General features: G+C 40.4%; 1 protein-coding gene across 4 annotated transcripts in view; it reads left to right on the top strand.

Moving 5' to 3' along the window:
- Positions 1-23,198, top strand: part of SPIRE1 (spire type actin nucleation factor 1) — a 161,091-nt gene that overhangs the window by 62,784 nt on the left and 75,109 nt on the right. For all 4 annotated transcript variants that reach the window (XM_055417239.2, XM_055417237.2, XM_088833440.1 and 1 more), the window contains one exon: positions 21,121-21,354. In XM_055417239.2, coding sequence (XP_055273214.1) covers positions 21,121-21,354 — 234 coding nt within the window. The remainder of the gene's footprint in view (positions 1-21,120; positions 21,355-23,198) is intronic.

Raw genomic sequence — 23,198 nt, 5'->3', positions numbered from 1 at the left:
GTTTGCAACTTGATTTTTTTTTTTTTGGTCTAACTAGCTCAGTGAATAATAGATGCTCAATAGATACTTGTTTAAAGAATACTTTCCATGTTATCAAATATGTTTCAGCATCATACTTTATTGTTGCATATTTTGGTATTCTGTTATATGGATATAATTAATTCAGCTAATCTTGCATTACTCACTGTTTAGTTGTTTATTCATTTAATCGTGCTTGCCTCCCCAGCTTCACCTCTTTCCCCTCCTATTCTTTACTTTAGTAATATCGATCAATCTGAAGGCTTTGAAAGCTTCATCTTTCTTTCACTTCCAGATATTTGCATTGCTGTTCCTTCTGCTCATAACACACTTCCTGCTTTCCCTAGGTAATGCACATTTTCTAAGCCTAAGCTTATTATTCCTTCCTGAAAGTTTCCCCAGGCTGGATTAGTTGTCCCTTCAGTGTGCTTGATAGGTGGCATTTTGTACTTACTCCTAGAAGTGTTCAGTCTGCTATGTTTTGATTGCATGCTTTCTTAAGTATGTCTCCCACTGGACTGTGAACTCCTTTAGGAAAAGAACTATGGCTTATTTCCACTTGTATTACCTAGTCCTAAGTGTGGTGCGAGTGTGTTGGAGGATCTCACTAGGAAATACATTTTTGAATGAATGAATGCACTAATGACCCCTCAGTTTCTAGTGTTTATCACTCAGCAATGATCTTTGTCTTGTATTTTTATTTATCAGATAAGCATGATAATTGATAGTATCTTTGATTTGTAAAGTGGTTTATAGTATAGAAAATATTTTCAGAGCTGTTATTATTATTATTTTTTGATGTGTTGAACTTTATTTCTGATGCTTTGGGAAAGTAGGAGAAAAAAATACATGGAGGTAGTTCTTCCCTTTCTTGAAAATGGAGGCATTAATGGCGAGGAGGAGGAAGCAGCTGAAGGAACTTTTCTCAAGGTCAAGGGATTGAGCAGTCAGGTGCATGTGTGTGCACGCGTGCACGCATTTCTGACTCTGCAACCCTATGGACAGACTTGCCAGGCTTCTCTGTCCATGGGTTTCCCAGGCAAGAATACTGGAGTGGGCTGCCATTTCCTTCTCCACAAAGCTATTATTTTAGATTGTTAAAGTTATTGGTATTGCATTATCAAATGAACTGATCTGTTTTGTAAATAATATATTAGTTAAGTAGTCATATTAGTAATTCTTATATCTGTGCAGTTTTAACTTTTCTAAGTAGAGAATTTGCTTTCTAAGAACATTTCAATTAATAGGTTGTATCATTTATATTTTAAGCCTGTCTTAAGTAGTAATTAGATATTAACTCTAATGAAACTTTATTTGATTTAAAACTACAGCACGAAGCTGAAGGCTCTTATTTTTTGTACCTAATGGCTCATAATAATTGGGCTTTGCTCAGATAACAAGAAGAATAATAATAAAGCAAATATTTGGATAGGGATCAGGGAACCTAACAGTAGCAGAAAATAAGAGTGCTTGATTCGGCTTATGAGATAATAGAAATGAATTCTCCACGGTTCTCTGTATTGTCATTAAATGACAATTATCCTTTCTTTTCCTTGCTTTTTTTTCATCTAAATAACTTCTTACAGTAGTGATTCCCACTGGGAAGTGGCATACCCTGGGGGTGAGGGTAGTTCTGAGAAGAGGGGTCCCCAGAGGAGTCTGTCAACTGCTCTGCCCTCTACCAGTATGGGCAGTAACGTGGCCATCTGTGGTGAGTGTGGACCAAGCTTGGGTGAATGCACACAGGCTGGGAGCCATTGCTCTGCAGGAAGACATGCGCGTTGGGAAGAGCTTTGTGGTAGGGAGGGTAGAAGGGACGCTGGGCGTGGGTCTGCCCCTGGATGGTTGTGTGAATTTAGGCAGGTTGTCCAGCCTGTCTTCACCTTCACTGTCCTTTCTGTAAAAGAAAGGAATTGGAATAGTTGATCTGTAAACTCACTTTCAGAAATACCTGATTTTTCTGATGTTCAAATATACAAGAAGAATCTTGCTCTTGAGAGAAAACATATGAATGAAAAATGAGATTATTCCTTTCATAAAATGTGATAATATTACAGTTGTTTAACAGATGATTAGTGTTTCTACACATTTTTGAAGCCCTTCAAATGAATCTTATGTAATATCACTGACAATTCTTTATTACCTCAGAAGAAGGAAAATCCTGGTGAATTTTTTCTCTGTGCTCAAGCACTTGAATCTAGGACAGTGATCTCATCTGGCCTCATTGTTTTAAATATCATCTCCGTGCTGACGACTTACAACTTGTTATCTGTAGTCTGCGTTGCTCCCCTGAAACTACCTGCCAGTTTACTGGTCCTCTGAGAAATCTAGTGGGTGTCTCAGACTTAATCTGCCTAAATCTGAATTCCTGTTTTGCTTCCCGAAAAGTCTGCTGATCCTGGAGTTATCCGTATTTGATCAGAACAGAGCTCTGGCGCCCTCCTTAGTCCCTGGTACAGCCAGCACTGCCCATCTCTCTCTGGTACCCCTACCCCTGCCCTTATTCCGCTGTAGTCCAGAGCCAGCGCTCTCATTTTTTGTTGTAAGTTGTGTCATTGTCACTCCTCTGCCCACAACCTTCAGTGGGTCCCGTCTCCCCCAGCAGACAGGCAGGGCCCTCACAGCAGCAGCACTGCCCCCCGTGCCTGGTGCTCCTGACTCCTCAGTCACACTCGCCCTTACTTGCTTTTCTTCACACATCCTGGCCACCTCACTGTTCCCAGGACATTCCAGGCACACTTCCTCCTCAGGGCCTTTGCACTGGCTGTTTCCTCTGCCTTACACTCTCCACAGGCCACCCTCTCATCTCTTTCCAGCTGTCCCGTGCAGCCCTCTACTGGAAGGTGTACACTGACAGTCCTGTTGAACCTGCTCCCCACCGCCGCCCCCCGTCCCCCACCATGCCCTGGCTGCACGCAGCCTTTTCCTCCACAATGCATGGCACCTTCTAGAAACCCTGTAGTTTATTAGGCTTCTTTGTTGTCTGTCTTCTAGAGTATCAGCTTTGGAGGGCAGGGATTTTTGTTTGTGTCACTGCTGTATCACTAGCTTTGTGATATTTAGCAAATAACTTAATCTGTAACGTCTCTTTCCCGTCTGTAAAAATAAAGATAATACAGGATTGTGTGTTGTTTATAGACACCGTACTATAAACCTCATACTCCCCAGTGAGTGTATAATGAGGCTGAAGAGACCATGGGTGTTGCTTTGCCCATTTCACAAACCGTATATATATATATACAGTGGCCCCTGTAGAGAGAGGTCCTTGACTGAGAGAGGCTGTTGCCCCCCGCCTGCCTGGCCAGTGTGACTGGGAAGCTAAGGGGCTCCTGGTGCTGGGAGGCTGGCTCCCTTCCCTTACTCCCTCCTCCCCAACTGCTGTGCCTACGGGGCCTTCTGTGCTCGGGCTTCAAAGTGGACATGGGTCCAGACAACTTTTGCACTTTATTTTCAATTTAAAAATTTGATTGTGGCCTAATACTGGAATCCTTTATAGCATTTTTTTCTATTGGAAAACTAATTTCTAGTTTTCGGACTGCATTGAAAGGGAACTTTGGAACATAGCTCATTTAGAAGCCAGGAGTTACATTTTAGAATGATGTTTCTGTGGTTATATAGGAAAAACATCAGTAAAAGAGGCATGATTAAAATATCATCATATACCAACCAGTCCCGAAAGTGTATTTATCATGCATCTAAGCTTTTAAAAACGCAATCTCTGTTCTTTATCAATACAAATTTGCTTTATGAAGTTGAATGTAAACAGACAATGAAAAGTACTTATTTTGATAACCTAATGTCATTGTTCGGAGAAGGCAATGGCACCCCACTCCAGTACTCTTGCCTGGAAAATCCCATAGATGGAGGAGCCTGGTAGGCTGCAGTCCATGGGGTCGCTAAGAGTCGGATACAACTGAGCGACTTCACTTTGACTTTTCACTTTCATGCATTGGAGAAGGAAATGGCAACCCACTCCAGTATTCTTGCCTGGAGAATCCCAGGGACGGGGGGCCTGGTGGACTGCCGTCTATAGGGTCACACAGAGTCAGACACGACTGAAGTGACTTAGCAGCAGCAGCAGCAATGTCATTGTTGCATTAAACCCCTCTGTGTAGCAAAGGTAATTTAATCCTTAAAAACACGTGTTCCCTACTTCTGTGTCTTGACACAGATGAGTGCGAGTGTTGAGGTGCTGGATGTGTCTTAATTAGAACCAGAAGGAGCTGGAAGTTGGTTCCTAGCAGTTGTCCTTGCCCTGACTCTTCTCAGATTGTCCCTTTTTGTTTGTTTTTTCAGTTTAGCACAGAAGCTTTTTGCTTCTGAGCCATTCACAGAAGTTATGAGGTGTGAGCCACTAAGAATGTGTTCCTTTTACGTAAGAGCAACTTCAGTAGCCCCTGGGGCTGAGAAGAGACATTTCATGTATTGTGGAAATTTTTGTGCCTCTTCTGTCCTGTCTGTGTTTGAAGAAAGGTCATAGGAGTATGCCTGCCTCCTCTACTGAAACCCCAGAGGGCCAGGCGGCCTTCGGACCTCCTCCTCAGTCCCCAAGCGCTGTGATCTGTGGTCACAGGTGTTCCCGCCTTTTGTGCTTGCCTGTCTGGCTTTAGCTCTGTTGCCTTTGACTTTGTGATAGAGCTGCATAGGTGGTTAAGCTCACTGGCTTTGAGGCCGACCTGGCTTTGAGTTCTGACTCTGGCTTACTGAATCTCAGTTTCTTCATCTTTTGAGTTGCGGGGCTATTGGTAATATGTATATACTGCTGAAGGGTACTGTGATGAGAATTCAGTAAGAAGTGCATGCAAATGTGTAGGGGCAGGCCTCTGCCTGTGTAGATAAGCTCCCTAGATATTAGCTGTACAGTGGAAATCTGCCATAAGCTATGTTTCTGTTACTCCTTCAACAAGGCTGTGACCAGAGCAGGTGTGTCGCAACCACAATGAGTCCAGTGAAAGGGTTGGTTGTGCCATGGAACTTGTCAGTTAATTAGAAGCAAGCTTTTGATCTAATCTCAAGTGGGAAAAAAATGTAAATTGAAGCAGGGATATGGTTTTAACTTCAAAGTCTAATAAAGAATTCTGAAATTAAAAAAAGACTTAGGCATATCTATAGTTTTCCACAGTTTTGAATAAAAGTGCTTCCACAAACTGACAGAGTTGCCTGTCAGGACAATTAGTAGGTCAGCACTAGACAAATAAGAAAGGGAATAGAGAGAACAAGGTCTGTGAAGTAGACTGGAGCAGGTCCATGGAGCTTAAAAAAAAGCAAAGTGGGACAAGGACAGCGATTGTTCTCTGGAAAGTGAAGGTAGTAGTTTTCCAGCACAGAAGCCATAACCTCCGGTGGCAGAGTCACAATTTAACAACTGGTTTTGAAAGAAAGTGTTCAGTTTAGGAATAAAAACCTCTTCTATTAAACATACGATAATCATATTCATATTAAATACTTTTGTAGCCTATTTTAGTAGTGTGTGAAAGTGTGCTATTAACTTAGGTAGTACATTTATTTACATTTTAGTAAGATTCTGTAGTGAACATATTGAGTACGTTGATATATTTACCTGGAAAAATATTAACGCAAAAATTTTTTAATCTCCTTTTTTCTGTATTAAAATTAGGCAATCTTAGAAACAATTAAATAGTCATCAGCTGATAAATGGATGATTAAAATGAGGTCCCTTCACAAAGTGTAGTGTTGTTTGCCAATAAAAAGAAATGAAGTAATGATGCATGGATGGAGTTTGCAGTGAAACGTGCTGAGTAACAGAAAAGTGAAGTTTCTCTGTCACGTCCGGCTCTTTGCGACCCCATGGACTGTAGCCCATCAGGCTCCTCCATCCATGGGCTTTTCCAGGCAAGAATATTGGAGTGGGTTGCCATTTCCTTCTCCAGGAGATCTTCCAGCCCAGGAATTGAACCTGGGTCTCCAAGATTGTAGGCAGACGGTTTACTGTCTGAGCCACCAGGGAAGTTGAGTAACAGACTTGTTATATGACTTCATCTGTATGAATTGTTCAGAACAAGTACCTCAGTAGAGACAGAAAGTAGTCTGATAATTGTCTACCAGCAGGAAGAGGATGGGGTTGGGGAAAAATGGTGAGTGACTGCTGTTGGGTGTGGGATTTCTCTGGGGTGAAGAAAACATTCTAGAATTGATTGTGGTCATGATTGCATAACTCTTGAAGTGAAATCACTCAGTCGTGTCCTACTCTTTGTGACCCCGTGGACTGTAGCCCACCAGGATCCTCCATCCATGAGATTCTCCAGGCAAGAATACTGGAGTGGGTTGCCATTTCCTTCTCCAGGGGATCTTCCCGACCCAGGGATCGAACCCAGGTCTCCCACATTGCAGGCAGACGCTTTAACCTTTGAGCCACCAGGGAAGCATAACTCTTAGGATATGGAAAAACACTGAGTTGTGTACTTTAAATGGGTGAATTGTATGGTATGTGATTATATCTTAAGAAAGCTGTTAATTTTAAACAAAGCAAAGGCATTGAATAGATCATTCACACTGAACTGGATCCTCCCTAATACCTAACCCAGGGTGCATCAACTCCAGTGCATGCAGGTCACTGAAGGAGTGGTTCCAGTGTGGAGCCCAGACCCACCCTGAAGGTTCTAATCCATTGGTCTGCAGGCCTGGGAAGGGCTGAGACACTCACTTTCAACAGACACCTGAGGAGTCCTCTGTTCTGTGTGTTAAAAATTGAGAGCCACTCAGGGAGAGTTCTCTTAGAATATTTTCCTGTGTCCCTTGATCCAGTCTTTATTTTTATTCAGTTGCTTTGGTTGCCTTATCAGTACTAAAATACATATATTTAGCAATTTATTTAGAGTTTGAAATTACATCAGAACCACTCTAGCATTGCCTTATTATAGACCAGGTAGCTGAAGCCAGGTAAGTTGAGTTTTTTTCTTGATAGTCTCAAAGCTGCTAAGTGGGAGAATTGGAATCCAGGTTTTGGTCTGCTTAAGTCCAACCCAGTACTCTTTTTTTTTTTTTTTCTTCCTCAGTTGTTTTGGGTCTTCACTGCTGCATGGAGGCTTTCTCTAGTTGTGGCAAGTGGGGGCTACTTACTAGTTGTGATGTGTGGTCTCTTCATTGGGGTGACTTCTTTCATGGAATACAGGCTCTAGAGCATGGGCTCAATAGTTGTGGCACACAGGCTTAGTTATCCCACAGTGTGTGGAATTTTCCTGGACCAGGAATCGAACCCATGTCCCCTGCATTGGCAGCCAGATTCTTCACCACTGAATGGTCAGGAAACTCCCAATCCAGTACTCTTTTCATTTGTGTTTCAGAATCTTGTTTTGTATCTAATAATAATCCCTTAACTGTACTGAGACCACCACAGGTTTAGGTTCTTTCTACCTGCTGTTTAGCGGCTCTTCCTCTTTATTGGCTCTGAGAGTTTGAAAAGATTGCTTAACTTCTCTGTGCTTCAGTTTCTTAATCAGAAGGAAGCAGGGTAAGAATAATGCCTGCTTGATAGAATTGCTGTGATGATTTAGTGATTCAGTATATGTGGAGTGCTTGGCAGAGTCACTGACATGATTCTTGCTAAGTTAATGTTAGCTATCATTTCTGATAATAGACTCAAACTCTTTCAGGGTCTAGATTCAGGAATATCTTTAAAAGGACAGTTAAATGAAATATGCATTTTCCTCAACATATCTGTGTTATAATTTTTCTATTGGGCCTTAGTAGGTAAAACCCAGAGCAGTGATTGTCAAATTTATTCAGAGGATGAAGCTACCATGCCTGTTACAGAACACATGATAAACTGTCTTAAAAATTGAAAATAATTTTACTAGCAGAGAATGACTTTATTCTATCTATACAACATAAATTCACTTTAAGTATACATAGTCATGAGAAGGCTGTGGAATAAGCCTAATCAGTTCCTTGTAAATAGATGTTAAATTTGCATATTGTTAATTTGTTTGATCATCCGCCAGTAAGTGTATTAGATGGATTTGAGAGAATTGTCCTCATTAATTCACGTACTTCTGTGATTTGGAAAAAGCTATTAATCTTGGATCTTGGGGGTGCTTCGTGCCAGCCTGTGGGGTGGCATGGTAACCCAGGGTCTTGGGGACCATTGTTTTATGGGCATAGGAGTGAGGGTAGACATGGGTCAAGCCAAATTATTTCTGGGAATAACAGCTTGCTCTGTAGGGCTTAATGTTTTAAGACTATGATGGCAAAAAACTTGAGTTGTGAAAAATGATTTTTATGTTTTTTGTAATTTAAAATTTATAAGAGTTTTATTACAAAAATGTTCACATAATACAGAAAGAGACTGTTTGTCAAGCTCTCCTGGCCTCACTTATAGAGGTAACTTAACAGTTTGTCTATTCTTCTAGATAAATGTGTAGTACTTGTATACACAGGCATATATTTATTCAGCACATATTTATTGTGTACATCAGTGTTCTTATGCAACTGCCTTTTGAACCATGATACACACTGGGCATCTATTTACATGTTGGTACACATAGAGCTGCCCCGTTGCTTACTTCATTGGTGGCACACTAACAGTTTCAAAAGCTACAGTATTCTAGCCACTTTTCTAAGCTCTTTGCATGTATTAATCTTCACAAGAACCTTATGAAGTAGGTACAGCTACTCTCCCCATTTTGTACATGAGCAGACAGGCACAGAGATATATGAGGAAGTTTTTCCAATAACACATGAGTAATGGAGCCAGGATGTGAACCAAGGCAAGTAACTTCAGAGACTGCCTTTTTAACTAAAGCATGACATTTCCCCCGTGGATAGACATCACGTTATTTTCTGTTTTTCATTGTAACTTATTTTTTTGTAAATAGTTTATTAAATTTTCTAAACTTACTCTTATTTTTATATGTGTAGAAGGAATAACTAGCTTTTAGCAAAGGAGAGAATTATCTGATTGTTTCTATTTCACTGTAACATCTCAGTTATTGCTGTCTGTGAAAGCCTTCTGTCTGGTGGGATCCTAATTGGCCCTTTCTCTTCCTCTCAAAGTTTTACTTTATTAGTTTCTCTAACTTTTGCTTATCTAATGAAAAATCAGACTTATTCTTTGAAAGGTGAAATGTTCTAGTACTCCTATGTCACATACAAGCTTGCACATAGATATATGTGCATGTTTTTCATTTGGCTTGTTGATCATATTACAAGTCTCATATTATAAGATCACAGTCTTCACTGTAATTTTTGTTGTTGTTTTATTAAGTTTCTGAGGGAAATGCTTTAAAATTTCCTACTGTGATAAGGGCTTATCATTTTTACTTAGTAATTATGACAGTTTTAGGTAAAATATTTGTGTTTATATTTTAAAGCTGTGTTGTTTGGTACGTGAAAGTTCACAATATTTTTGAGATGCCCCTTTTTGCCCTTTTAAATACTGCTTTTGCTGAATTCTCGTTTTTGGATATTAACATCATTACTGTGTTTTCTTCTCATTTGTATTTTTCTGGAATGTACCTTTCCATCCTTTTAATCTTTCACCTGTTTTGCCTGTCACATGTTTCACATGTTTCCATTTATTGTGATTTCTGATGTATTTGAACTCATTTCCTTCATCTTATTTTGTGGTATCTGTTTCTCACATCAGTTGCACTGTCCTGCAGAGAAACACTCACCTGAAATAGTGAAGCTGCTGCCTCTTATTAGGAGCTGCACTCTCCAGTGTGCCCAGTCCTCACCTGGCCATTCACTTTATCTCCGTGATCCCAGTACTAAGTTCCATGAGTGTGGGATCTGGACTGTACCTGTTTTCTTTACCACTGCACTCTGCACCAGATATGAGACCTGGTACAGAGGTGCTCAGTGAACATTTACTGAATGAATCGATAAATGTTCAGTCGCTCAGTCCTGTTCGACTCTTTTGACCCCATGGACTGCAGCACGCAGTCCAAGGGACTCTCAGGGTTCTTCAACACCACAGTTCAAAAGCATGAATTCTTCAGCGCTCAGCTTTCTTTATAGTCCAACTCTCACATCCATACATGACTACTGGAAAAACCATAGCTTTGACTAGATGGACCATTATTTTGTCAGCAAAATAATGTCTCTGCTTTTTAATATGCTGTCTAGGTTGGTCAGAGCTTTTCTTCCAAGAGACAAGCATCTTTTAATTTCATGGCTGCAGTCACCACCTGCAGAGATTTTGGAGCCCCCCAAAATAAAGTCTCTCACTGTTTCCATTGTTTCCCCAACTTTTTGCCAGGAAGTGATGGGACTGAATGCCATGATCTTAGTTTTTTGAATGTTGAGTTTTAAGCCAACTTTTTCACTCTCCTCTTTCACCTTCATGAAGAGGCTCTTCAGTTCTTCATTGCTTTCGGCCAGAAGGGTGGTGTCATCTGCATATCTGAGGTTCTTGATATTTCTCCCAGCAATCTTGATTCCAGCTTGTGCTTCATCCAGCCCGGCATTTCGCATGATGTACTCTGCATAGAAGTTAAATATGCAGGGTGACAATACACAGCCTTGACGTACTCCTTTCTTAATTTGGAACCAGTCTGTTGTTCCATGTCCAGTTCTAACTTGCTTCTTGACCTGCATACAGATTTCTCATGAGGCCGGTCAGGTGGTCTGGTATTCCCATGTCTTTAAAGAATTTTCCACAGTTTGTTGTGGTCCACACAGTCAAAGGCTTTGGTGTAGTCAATAAAGCAGAAGTAGATGTTTTTCTGGAACTCTCTTGCTTTTCTATGATCCAGTGGATGTTGGCAATATGATCTCTGGTTCCTCTGCCTTTTCTAAATCCAGCTTGAATATCTGGAAGTTCATAGTTCACATACTGTTGAAGCCTAGCAGGAGAATTTTGAGCATTACTTTGCTAGCGTGTGAGATGAGTGCAACTGTGGGGTACTTTGAACATTCTTTGGCATTGCCTTTCTTTGCGACTGGAATGAAAACTGACCTTTTCCAGTCCTGTTTCCGGCCACTGCTGAGTTTTCCAAATTTGCTGACAGATTGAGTGCAGCACTTTCACAGCATCATCTTTTAGGATTTGAAATAGTTCAACTGGAATTCCATCACCTTCTCTAGGTTTGTTTGGAGTGATGCTTCCCAAGGCCCTCTTGACTTCGCATTCCAGGATGTCTGGCTCTAGGTTAGTGATCACACCATCGTGCTTATCATGAAGATCTTTTTTGTATAGTTCTGTGTATCTTGCCACTTCTTAATAGCTTATGCTTCTGTTAGGTCCATATTGTTTCTGTCCTTTATTGTGCCCATCTTTGCATGAAATGTTCCCCTTGGTAACTCTTGATTTTCTTGAAGAGATCTCTAGTCTTTCCCATTCTATTGTTCTCCTCTATTTCTTTGCATTGATCACTGAGGAAGGCTTTCTTGTCTCTCCTTGCTATTCTTTGGAACTCTGCATTCAGGTGGGTATATCTTTCCTTTTCTCCTTTGCCTTTAGCTTCTCTTCTTTTCTCATCTATTCATAAGGCCTCGTCAGACAACCACTTTGCCTTTTTGCATTTATTTTTCTTGGGGATGGTCTTGATCACTGCTTCCTGTACAATGTCAAATAATCACCTATCCATTTATCAGCTCTGCCCATCAACAGAAATTGGATTACAGATTTACTGAGCATGGCCCCACACATAAGAACAAGATTTCCCCATCAGGAAGCTTCCACAAGCCTCTTGTCCTTAACCATCAGAGGGCAGACAGAATGAAAACTAAAATCACAGAAAACTAACCAAATTGATCACATGGCTCACAGCCTTGTCTAACTCAATGAAACTATAAGCCATGCCGTGTAGGGCCACTCAAGACAGATGGGTCATGGCAGAGAGTTCTGACAAAACGTGGTCCACTGGAGAAGGGAATGTAAAACCATTTCAGTATTCTTGCCCTGAGAACCCCATGAACAGTAAGGAAAGGGAAATAGATACGACACTGAAAGATGAACTCCCAAACTCAGTAGGTGCCCAGTATGCTACTGGAGAAGAGTGGAGAAGTAACTCCAGAAAGAATGGGGAGATGGAGCCAAAGCAAAAGCAATGCCCAGTTGTGGATATGACTGGTGATGGAAGTAAAGTCCGATGCTGAAAAGAACAGTATTGCCTAGGAACCTGGAATGTTAGGTCCATGAATCAAGGCAAATTGGAAGTGGTCAAACAGGAGATGGCAAGAATGAACATCGACATTTTAGGAATCAGTGAACTAAAATGGACTGGAATGGATGAATTTAACACAGATGACCATTATATATACTACTGTGGCTAAGTATCCCTTAGAAGAAATGGAGTAGCCCTCATAGTCAACAGAAGAGTCCAAAATGCAGTCCTGGGGTACAATCTCAAAAATGACAGAATGATCTTTGTTCATTTCCAGGGCAAACTGTTCAATATCAAAGTAATCCATGTCTATGTCCCAAACACTAATGCCAAAGGAGCTGAAGTTGAATGGGTCTATGATGACCTACAAGACCTTCTAAAACTAATACCAAAAAAAGATGTACTTTTTATCATAGGGGACCAGAATGCAAAAGTAGGACTGGAATGCAAAAGTAGGAAGTCAAGAGATACCTGGAGTAACAGGCAAGTTTGGCCTTGGAGTACAAAATGAGGCAGGGCAAAGGCTAACAGAGTTTTGCCGAGAAAATGTACTAGTCATAGCAAACACCCTCTTCCAAGAACATAAGAGACGACTCTACACATGGACAACACCAGATGGTCAATACTGAAATCTGATTATTTTCTTTGCATCCGAAGATGAAGAAATTCTATACAGCCAGCAAAAACAAGACTCGGAGCTGACTGTGGCTCAGACATGAATTCCTTATTGCAAAATTCAGACTTAAATTGAAGAAAGTAGGGAAAACCACTAGACCATTCAGGTATGACCTAAATCAAATCCCTTACAATTATACAGTGGAAATGAGAAATAGATTCAAGGGATTAGATCTGATACAGACCGCCTGAAGAACTATGGACAGAGGTTCATGACATTGTACAGGAGGCCATTGTACATCCTAGTGTTAGGGTCCAGAGTCGCCCTTCCCTCAAAGGAACAGAGGACACTCACGATAATGCAAGATACACAGCGAGGTTTATTTCCAGCTAGCTGGGGTCCAAGTGTCTGCCCGACGCAACGGGTTTCAACAAGGACCCTGAGCACTCTAAGCCAAGGGTTTATATAGCATTTTCAAACCATATTAGTTTTAAAACATCCACACATAGTAATCTTTTTACACACAGTAATTTTCCACACTCTACACATGCTGTATATGTCACCTCCTGGTGGTTTAACGAAATAAGCCCACCCTGGCCCTTTGACCTATTTGCCTGATCTCTGTGTCACAACTGCCCACATTCTGTTGTTTAACTTGTTTTTCAGGTTGCTGTCTTCCTAGGAATCCTCACTCATCCTTACTCAACAAACAATTCTAGGGATCTTTACTTAAAACAACCTTAACTTTGGTTCTACAAGCAGCTAGCGGCAAGCAAAGTACAGAAGCAAAAATGCATTGCAGGAGCATTAAGTTCTATATTAGGCTGTACACTAGTAGAGTTTTGGTTGTGATTTCATTGACTTTTTGATCAACTTGAAAGAACTGACATTGTAACAATGTTTAGTCTTTCTGTCATGAATTTGGTGTATGTCTCTGCTTGCTTTGATTTTTAATTTCTTTCAGCAATGTTTTATAGTTTTCAGTGTTGGGATCTTGCAAATTTTGGTAAGCTGTGCCTTTTAGGGAGTTTGTCTATTCATCTGAACCTATAAATTTCTTTCTAAGTAGTGCATTAGTTGCTTTCCACAAATTTGTTTATATGTTTTTATTATCATTAAATATTTTAAAATCGCCCTTGAGATTTCTTCTTTGACCCAAGAGTTTAGAAGTGTGCTATTTAATTTTTTCGTACTTAGTACTTTAGTATAAAATAACTTAGTACAGATTACTTTGTTAGCTGATTTCTGGTTTCATTTCATTGCCAGAAAACAATTTTTGATATTTCAGTCTTGAAATTTATTGAGATTTATTTTGTTTTTTTCAAACAGCATAGGCTTTGTCTTGGTGAACATTCCACCTGCACTTGAAAAGAATGATTATTTTGTAGTTTTGGATGCAGTTAACAAACAGTCACATGTAAAAGTTGGATAAACAGAGCAGGCAAAGATGGTAAGGTTGAAAATAATCAACTCTGGTCATAGGGCTCTGGGTCTGAAGAATAAGAGTACTGGTAGGATTTGTCAGACACAGGTGGGGAGTGACATGAGTAAAGAAAGGTAAGCAGAAGGAAAGTGAGCGAAGTGATCAGCTCATTATGGGGTTGTGAACAGAAAAGTTCACTGGGCTTAGAATGTAAAAGGCTTAGAATGGCATGTTAATGAATTTATCACCTAGAAAATGCTTAGGAAGTAATATTGAATAAAAAGATAACTCTCAGGCATAGATAAATGGACGTTTTTGCTATTTTAAGAAAGGTAAAAAGCATATCTAAATTTCATGGAAAGATTTTTTTTTTTGAGAAGTGAGTGATCTCTTTTAGAGGTCTGACACTTCAAACAAAGGTCACTGTTGGTAATTCTGATCCCTTATCTTTGCATTATCTTCACTGTTCTTTCTATATTCTTTCCATCACCCTTGAAAATGCTTAAGACTTGAAGTCTTCAAAGAAAAAGTAATAATAATAATTTTAAAAAACCCCTACCTTTGCCCTGTCTTCCTCTCTAGTTGCTGCCATGTATTTCGCTCCTCTTCCTAAACATTTCTGCGTGTGCTGGTACACATGGCATTGTTTGTTCACACAGTCTGGCCCTTGCTGAGGTCACCATGGCCGCCTCCTGGAGTAATCCAGCAGTGTGCCCTAGGTCTCTTCTTCCCTCTTCTCCCACATTCAGCGCCAGGACTGTGACCTACTCCTGAGAGTTTTTTCTCACTCTGGTTTTTGTGACTTTCTCCTTTCCTTCATACTGTTGTTCCTTTACAGTCTAGTCTCTTGATTTCTCATCCTCTGGCCAGTCATTAAATGTTTGGGTCTGCATTTCTTGTGTAGTTTTTCTCCTTAAACTGTCCTATATGCTTTCATGGCAACAACTGATCTTTTTATTTTCTGTATAGTTTTGCCTTTTCCAAAATATCATATAGTCAGAATTTAGCCTTTTCAGACTGTCTTCTTTCACTTAGCCATCTACCTTAAAGTGTCCTCTATGTCTTTGTAGTTTGACAGCTCATTTCTTTATCTTTGAATAATAGTCGGTTGTATGGATTTATCATAGTTTATCCCTTCACATGTTGGAAAACGTCTTGGTTGCCTCCAAGTTTTGACAGTTCTGAATAAAGTTACTTTAAACATTTGTGTAGGACTTCCTTGGTGGCTCAGCAGTAAAGAATCCACCTGCCAATGCAAGGGACATTGGAGATGCAGGTTCCCTGGGTCAAGAAGATCCCCTGAAGAAGGAAATGGAAACTCACTGTAGTATTATTGCCTGGGAAATCCCATGGACAGAGGAGCCTGGCAGGCTACACTTGATGGGATTGCAAAGAGTCAGACATGACTTAATGACTAAACAACAACAACAAACATTTGTGTACAGATTTTTGTGTGGATGTTAGTTTTCAGCTTGAGTAAATATCAAGGAGTGGAATTGCATGATTATATGGTAGGAGTATGTTCGGCTGTGTGAGCAACTGCCAGAATGTCTTCTATGGTGGCTGAACCATCGGCATTCCTAACAACCATTGATGAGAGTTCCTGCTGCCCCACATTCTCATCAGCATTTGATGATATCATTGTTTGTAATTTTAGCCATTCTAGTAGGTATATAGTGGGATCTTACTGTTTTAATTTGTAACTCCCTGATGACATATGATTTCTTTTACATTCTTTTATATATTCTTTTCCATTATGGTTTTTCACAGAATATTGAATATATTTCCCTGTGCTATCATAAGACTTATTGTTTATCCATTCTATATATAATAGTTTGCATCTGCTAACCCCAAACTCCCAATCCATTCTTCCCACTCTCTCCCTTGGCAACCACAAGTCTGTTCTCTATGTCTGTGAGTCTGTTTTGTAGCTAGGTTCATTTGTATTGTATTTCAGATTTCACATAGAAGTGATATCACACGGTATTTGTCTTTCTGATTTAACTGACTTAATATGACAGTCTCCAAGTTCATCCATGTTGCTGCAAATGGCGTTATTTTGTTCTGTTTCATGGTTGAGTAGTATTGCATTGTATATCTGTACCACATCTTCTTTATCCACTCATCTTTTGATGGACACTTAGGTTATTTCCATGTCTTGGCTGTTGTGAATAGTGTTGCATTGAAGATTGGGGTACATGTGTCTTTTTGAATTTCAGTTTTGTCCAGATATATGCCCAGGAGTGGGGTTGCTGGGTCACTTGACAACTCTATTTTTAACTTTTTGAGGAATTTCCTGATTATTTTCATAGTGGCTACATCAACTTTCATTCCCACCAGCAGTGTAGGAGGATTCCCTTTTCTGCACACCCTCTTTAGCATTTGTTATTTGTAGACTTTTTAATGATAGCCGTCTGAGAGGTGTGAAGTGGTGCCTCATAGTTTTGATTTGCTTTTTTCTAGTAATTAGTGATGTTGAGCATCTTTTCATGTGCCTGTTAGCTGTCTGTGTGTTTTCCTAGGAGAACTATCTATGTAGGTTTTCTGCCTATTTTTCTATTGCACTGTAAGTTATTTTATTGTTGAATTGTATGAGCTGTTTGTATATTTTGGATATTAAGCCCTTGTTGGTCACATCACTTGCAAATATTTTCTCCCAGTCTGTAGGCTGTGTTTTCATTCTGTGGATGATTTCTTTAGCTATACAAAAGCTTGTAAATTTGATTAGGTCCCAGTTGTTAATTTTTGCTTTTATTTCTTTTGCCTTGGGAGAGTGACCTAAGAAAACGTTGGTACAATTTATGATGATGTATGATTTTGAGCATCATTTCACATTTTTGTTGCCATTTGTATACTGTGGTGAGGTGTCTATTCTGATCACTTGCCCATTTTGTAATTGGGTAATTTTTTTTTTCGGGGGGTGGGGGGTCAGGTTAGATAGCTGTGGGACTTGAGTTCCCTGACCAGGGAGTGAACCTGACTCATGGCAGTGAAAGTCCAGAATCCTAGACTAGACCACTAGGAAACTCCAGGAGTTATTTTCTGTTTGAGTTTTAAGGTTCTTTGTGTATTTTGGATACCAGTCCATTATCACACATGTGTTTGGCAAATATTTTCTTCCAGCTGTGGCTTGTTGTTTCATTCTTTGAACAGTGCCTTTCATGCAGCAGAATTTGTTAATTATAATGAAGTCTAACATACCAATTTTTTCTTTCATGGATCACTCCTTGTATCTGTAAAAAAATCATCAAATCCAAAGTCAACTAGATTTTCTCCTATGTTATCTTCTCATTCAGTAGTTTTGTATTTTACTTGTAACGTTGTGAAAGGTGTAAGATCTGAAGCTAGACTCATATTTTTGCATGTGGATGTTGTTGCTCCAGTACCGTTTGAAGAAAAGCCTATTCTTTTAAATTGCCTTTACTCCTTTGTCAGTGCTCAGTTGACTCTATCTTTGTGAGTCTGTTTTGGGCTCTGTATACTGTTCCATGAATCTCGTTGTCTGTTCTTTTGCTAGTACCACCCTGTCTTGATAACTGTGGCATGATATATTTTAAAAATACTGAAAAGACCCTGATGCTGGGAAAGATTGAAGGCAGGAGGAGAAGGGGATGACAGAGGATGAGATGGTTGGATGGCATCACCGACTCAATGGACATGCATTTGAGTAGGCTCTGGGAGTTAGTGATGGACAGTGAAGCCTGGCATGCTGCAGTCCATGGGGTCGCAAAGAGTCGGAAATGATTGAGCGACTGAACTGACTGACTGATACTTTAAAAATAAAAATATCTTACTGCCCCACTTCCCAAAACCTTTCAGTGGCTTGCTATTACTTGATGAACATTCAGACTTCCCTGGTATCTCACATGGTAGAGTCTGTCTGCGGTGCAGGTGACGCAGGTTCAATCCCTAGGTGGGGAAGATCCCCTGGAGAAGGAAACGGCAATCCACTCTAGTATTCTTGCCTGGAAAATCCCAGGGATGGAGGAACCTGGCAGGCTACAGTCCAGGGGATCGCAAAGAGTTGGACCCAACTGAGGGACTTCCCTTTCACTTTCCTTTCAAACCTGTCAGGGAGCCTTTGAGGCTTCATGTGATGTGTGAATGTATTCCCACCTCACAAGCCTCATCCTAACCATCCTCTTGTCATCATTTGTTGTTTTTTCTTCATTCATTCCACGCTCTTCCTTATCTCTAGGCCTTCATACTCACTGTTTCCTATCTTTGGAATTCTTTTCTAACCCCCTTCTTCTTGTGGTTAACTCTACTTAAAATTCATTTTCTTAACGAAGGCTTGGAGAAGGCAATGGCAAGCCACTCCAGTACTCTTGCCTAGAAAATCCCATGGACAGAGGAGCCTGGTGGGCTACAGTCCATGGGGTCGCTACTAGTCGGACAAGACTGAGCAACTTCACTTTCACTTTTCACTTTCACACGTTGGAGAAGGAAATGGCAACCCACTCCAGTGTTCTTGCCTGGAGAATCCCAGGGATGGCGGAGCCTAGTGGGCTGCCGTCCATGGGGTCGCACAGAGTCGGACACGACTGAAGTGACTTAGCAGCAGCAGCAGCAGCAACAAAGGCTTCCCTGATCTTTGGACTAGTTAGGGCTTCCTATTTTGCTCTCATAACACCCTTCCCTTATTTATTATAACGTGTAGCACAGTCATTTAGCTTATTAATTATCTGTTTTCCCTAGGACAAAACCTTTGTGAAGGCCACAGGTCTCTTCTCCTCATCTATTTCTTCATTGGCACATACACTTGATTCTTAGCACATATCTGTGGACTGAATTCATAAATGAAAGGAAGGGTGCTTAGTATAGTGGACATTAACTGGATTAACTAATAGAAAATTAGGCTTTGGGGGGATAAATTTTACTAGATATGAGAGTACCACAGTTAGTATTTAGATATTGCAGCAAGAAAGTGTAGTAAGTCTTTTATAGTATTTTTGTGAACAAGATAGAGAAATGTCAGGTTGATATTTATACAGGTAGATTATAATCAATGTCAACGTGGAAAAAACGTCTCTAATTTTCTGAAAGCCTTCTTAGTTGGAACTCTCCTACTTAATACTTAAATCACTTTTGGACATGACTTAGCGACTGAACAACCACAAGTTTTGGAAATGAATTTCTAAAATTAGTATAAGTAAGTATATATGTGGCTTCCGTGGTGGCTCAGAGGTTAAAGCGTCTGCCTGCAATGCTGGAGACCTGGGTTCGATCCCTGGGTCAGGAAGATCCCCTGGAGAAGGAAATGGCAACCCACTCCAGGATTCTTGCCTGGAGAATCCCATGGATGGAGGAGCCTGGTGGGCTATAGTCCACGGAGTCTCAAAAGAGTCGGACATGACTGAGTGACTTGCAGTCACTTGCAGTGGCTTGCAGTCACTAAGTATATATGTAGGCAAGTTGATGTGTCAAGGTACTGTTATGTTTCAGTTGTCTTTTGGGTGCTTATCTGTTATCACCAGCTCCAGACTGTGTAGAACTAGGTAGATGCTTCTCTAGCACAAGGCTGGAAGTTTCTGGAGTCTGTGAAAGAGAAGAGTCAGCTACTTTATGTGTCAGTCTAATAATGCCCAGCCTTGTTACGTTGTGTTTCTGAGAGGTTGGATTGCATATAGGACTGCTTCATGGTTCAGGTTTAAATCAGGAAAGGTAATAGATTTGGGACATGGAAACCAGCTGCGCGTAGTTTATCCTGGAGCTGGGAGACCTTCCAGAATGTTTTAGGACATCTTTTCCAAGGCCCTGACTGCAAACAGAAAAGAAGCGCAAAGCCTGGTGGACTCTGGATTTTGAAGGCACATATTCCTCGAAGTGTGTTGTATTACTCTAGCCTATTTGCTGAAGGACCCAGAAAGCTGCTAGTTCTGAGCAGGAACCAGGACTGGAAGAGCTCCCCCACAAATGCAGCTGCCAGACTGGCTCCTCTGCTGCACGGGCCACCTGACCCTGCAGATGTGGTGGTGCTTGCAGTGTCAGTGTCAGAGAGGGCTACAGTCTGAGCCTTGGGTAGCCCTGCAGGTGAGTCACAGTGCAGGCCCCTAGAGTTCTGGAGCAGAGCCCTGCAGCTCTTTGTGGAGAGCTGGTTTCCTTTTGAGAAATAGCTCTTGGTCTGATGCTGGGCCACAGTCAAGACTGAACACTCAACAGTGGGCCACCAATTTACCTGAGTCCTGAGCTGCCCATCATAAACTGGGGGTTATTGACCCTTCTAGCCATGAGTTTGGGTTTGTACAGAGGCATGCCGTCATCCAGTGGAAGCATTTTGCACATGCTTGGCCTGGGTTGGCCCTGGAGGCATCACCCAAGTGCATGCTGCTGAGCCACTCTGTCTTTCCAGCCTGTACCTGTTGCCTTGGGGGAGTTCTGCAATCAGTTGACAGAAGACTCCAGCCTGGTTTACAGATGGTTCTGCCTGATACGCAGGCAGTACCTTAAGGTGGAAGTTGAAGCACTGCCAGCCCCTGTCAGAAGGACATGGCTGTAAATAGATTGTTTGTTTAAGCTTAAGTTAGCTGCTACCAGTCACTGAGTTTTCAGTCTCAGATCCTTGATATGTCTATGAAATCCCTAATTAGATAAGTGTTGTCATAACAGTTCTGAATGGATATGTTCTTTGGTAATTCTGTCTATTCTGAAAAAATATGGTTTGAAAATGTGGGAAATCAACCTGGTTGGTATTGCTGGTATTTTATATAAACAGAGAATATAGATTCTAGTGTTTAACATAAATCTAAGAAAACATGAAAAGGCTTTGTGTATGTGTTACATACTGGTTTGAAGAAATTACAGAAATATTTCCATCTGAGGTTTTTTTAAAAAACACAGGTGAGACTTTTTAAGCTCCTTAAATTTAATGTGTCATGTTTCTGAAATGGAATAGATTAGACCTAGCTTAAATATACTAAATATTTTATGCCTTACAGTTAGTTCTATAAAGCTGTTCAGTTGTCTCTATTAACTGCCTTCCTTAATGTTCCTAGGTTATAGAATCTTTGGGAATTATTATTTATAAGGCACTGGACTATGGCTTGAAGGAGAATGAAGAAAGGGAGTTAAGCCCCCCACTGGAGCAGCTCATTGATCGCATGGCCAACACGGTAGAGGCTGATGGCAGCAATGATGAGGGCTACGAGGCTGCGGATGAGGGTCTGGAGGAGGATGACGATGAAAAGAGGAAAGCCTCAGCCATCCGGTCCTATAGAGATGTCATGAAGGTAAAGTTTATAGCAGTATCTCTTTCTTTCAAGAGTTGTTATTTCACTTTAAAAAATTGAATGGTGATTTAGCATTTGATAATAGTTCCTAGACTTTCAGCTTTCAATGAAATACATTGTTGTTGTTATTTACTGGCTAAGTTGTCTTCAGCTCTTTGCTACCCCGTGGACTGCAGCATGCCAGGCTTCCTTGTCCTTCACCATCTCCCAGAGTTTGTGCAGTTTCATGTCCATAATGAAATGCATAAGAGTGTTCTGATTTCATTCTTTTACATGTAACTGTCTAGTTTACCTACTACCACTTATTGAAGAGGCTGTTTTTTCTCCATTGTGTATTCTTGCCTCCTTTGTCATAGAATAGTTGACCATAGGTGTGTGAGTTTGCCTCTGGGCTTTCTTTCCTGTTCCATTGATGTGTGTCTGTTTTTGTGCCAGTATCCTACTGTTTGGATTACTGTAGCTTTGTAGTACAGTCAAAACTCCTGAAGTCAAGGAGCCTAATTCCTCTAGCTCTGTCTTTGTTGCTTTTCTTTTTTTCTCCCCACAAAATTGCTGTGGCTATTTGGGGCCTTTTGTGTTTCCATACAGATCTTAAAATTTTTTGTTCTAGTTCTGAATAAGTGAAGTGAAAGTCTCTCAGTGGTGTCCAACTCTTTGCGACCCCATGGACTATACAGCCCATGGAATTCTTCAGGCCAGAATACTGGAGTGGGTAGCCTTGTGCTTCTTCAGGGGATCTTCCCAACCCAAGGATCGAACCTAGGTCTCCCACATTGCAGGCAGATTCTTTACCAACTGAACTACCAGGAAAGTTCTGAAAAGGCTATTAGTAATTTCATGGGGATTAGATTGAATCTATAGATTAGAACAGTCTCTAATACCATACATAGAAACAAACTCAAACTGGATTAAAGACCTAAATGTAAGTCTGGGTAATATAAAACTTTTAAAGGAGAACATAGGCAGGACACTCTCTGCCTAAGATACTACATAAATCATAGTAATATCTTTTTTGCTCCACCTCCTAATGAAAATAAAAACAAAATTGAACTGTGGGTATATTTGAGATGATCAGGAAAATTTGACCTTTTACTCTATTGTTGATGATATTAGGAATTATTCATATTTTTAGATATTATAATAGAATTGTGAGTATATTTTTTAAAAACTCATTTAATGAGTATATGCTAAAATATGTACATGAGAAATTCAGATATCTGAAATTTGTTATAAAATTATCCTGGAGGGTGAGGCTTAAGTGGATGAGGATGTAGATAAAGCAAGATTGGCCATGAATTGATCATTGCTAAGTTGGGTGATGGATGGTAATTCATTATACTGTCCACCTCATTTTGTGTATGTTCAAAAATTTTCCACACAGTAATACTATTAGAAATTTTTCAGAGAGGTCAGTTTTTTAAGCTCAGATATAATTGACATATAACATTATATTAGTTTCAACTGTACAAGGTATTGATTCCTTGTTTGTGTAAATTGCAAAATGATCACCTCAATAAGTTAACATCCATCACTACACATGGTTACAGATTTTTTTCTTGTGATGAGAACTTTTAAGCTCTATCTTTCAGCAACTTTCAGATATTCAGTACAGTATTGTTAACCTTAGTCGCCATGCTATACATTACATTCCTAGGACTGACTGACTTTGTAACTGGAAGTTTGTACCTTTTGACCACCTTCACCCATTCCACTCTGTACCCCATAAGCCCCAGCCACTGGCATCACCAGTCTGTTCTCTGTACAAGGAGATTATTTTTTAAATGAAATGTTACATAGATACAAGGAGATGTGTATCACAGCATTAATTACACTGTTTTGAAACT

This window comes from Moschus berezovskii, chromosome 28 (genome assembly GCF_049115385.1).
Source record: "Moschus berezovskii isolate FMDL1 chromosome 28, NW_MosBer_1.0, whole genome shotgun sequence".
In the NCBI taxonomy this organism is placed as follows: Eukaryota; Metazoa; Chordata; class Mammalia; order Artiodactyla; family Moschidae; genus Moschus; species Moschus berezovskii.
The sequence above is the reverse complement of the archived record's forward strand: the minus strand, read 5'-3'. Positions and strand labels throughout refer to the sequence as shown.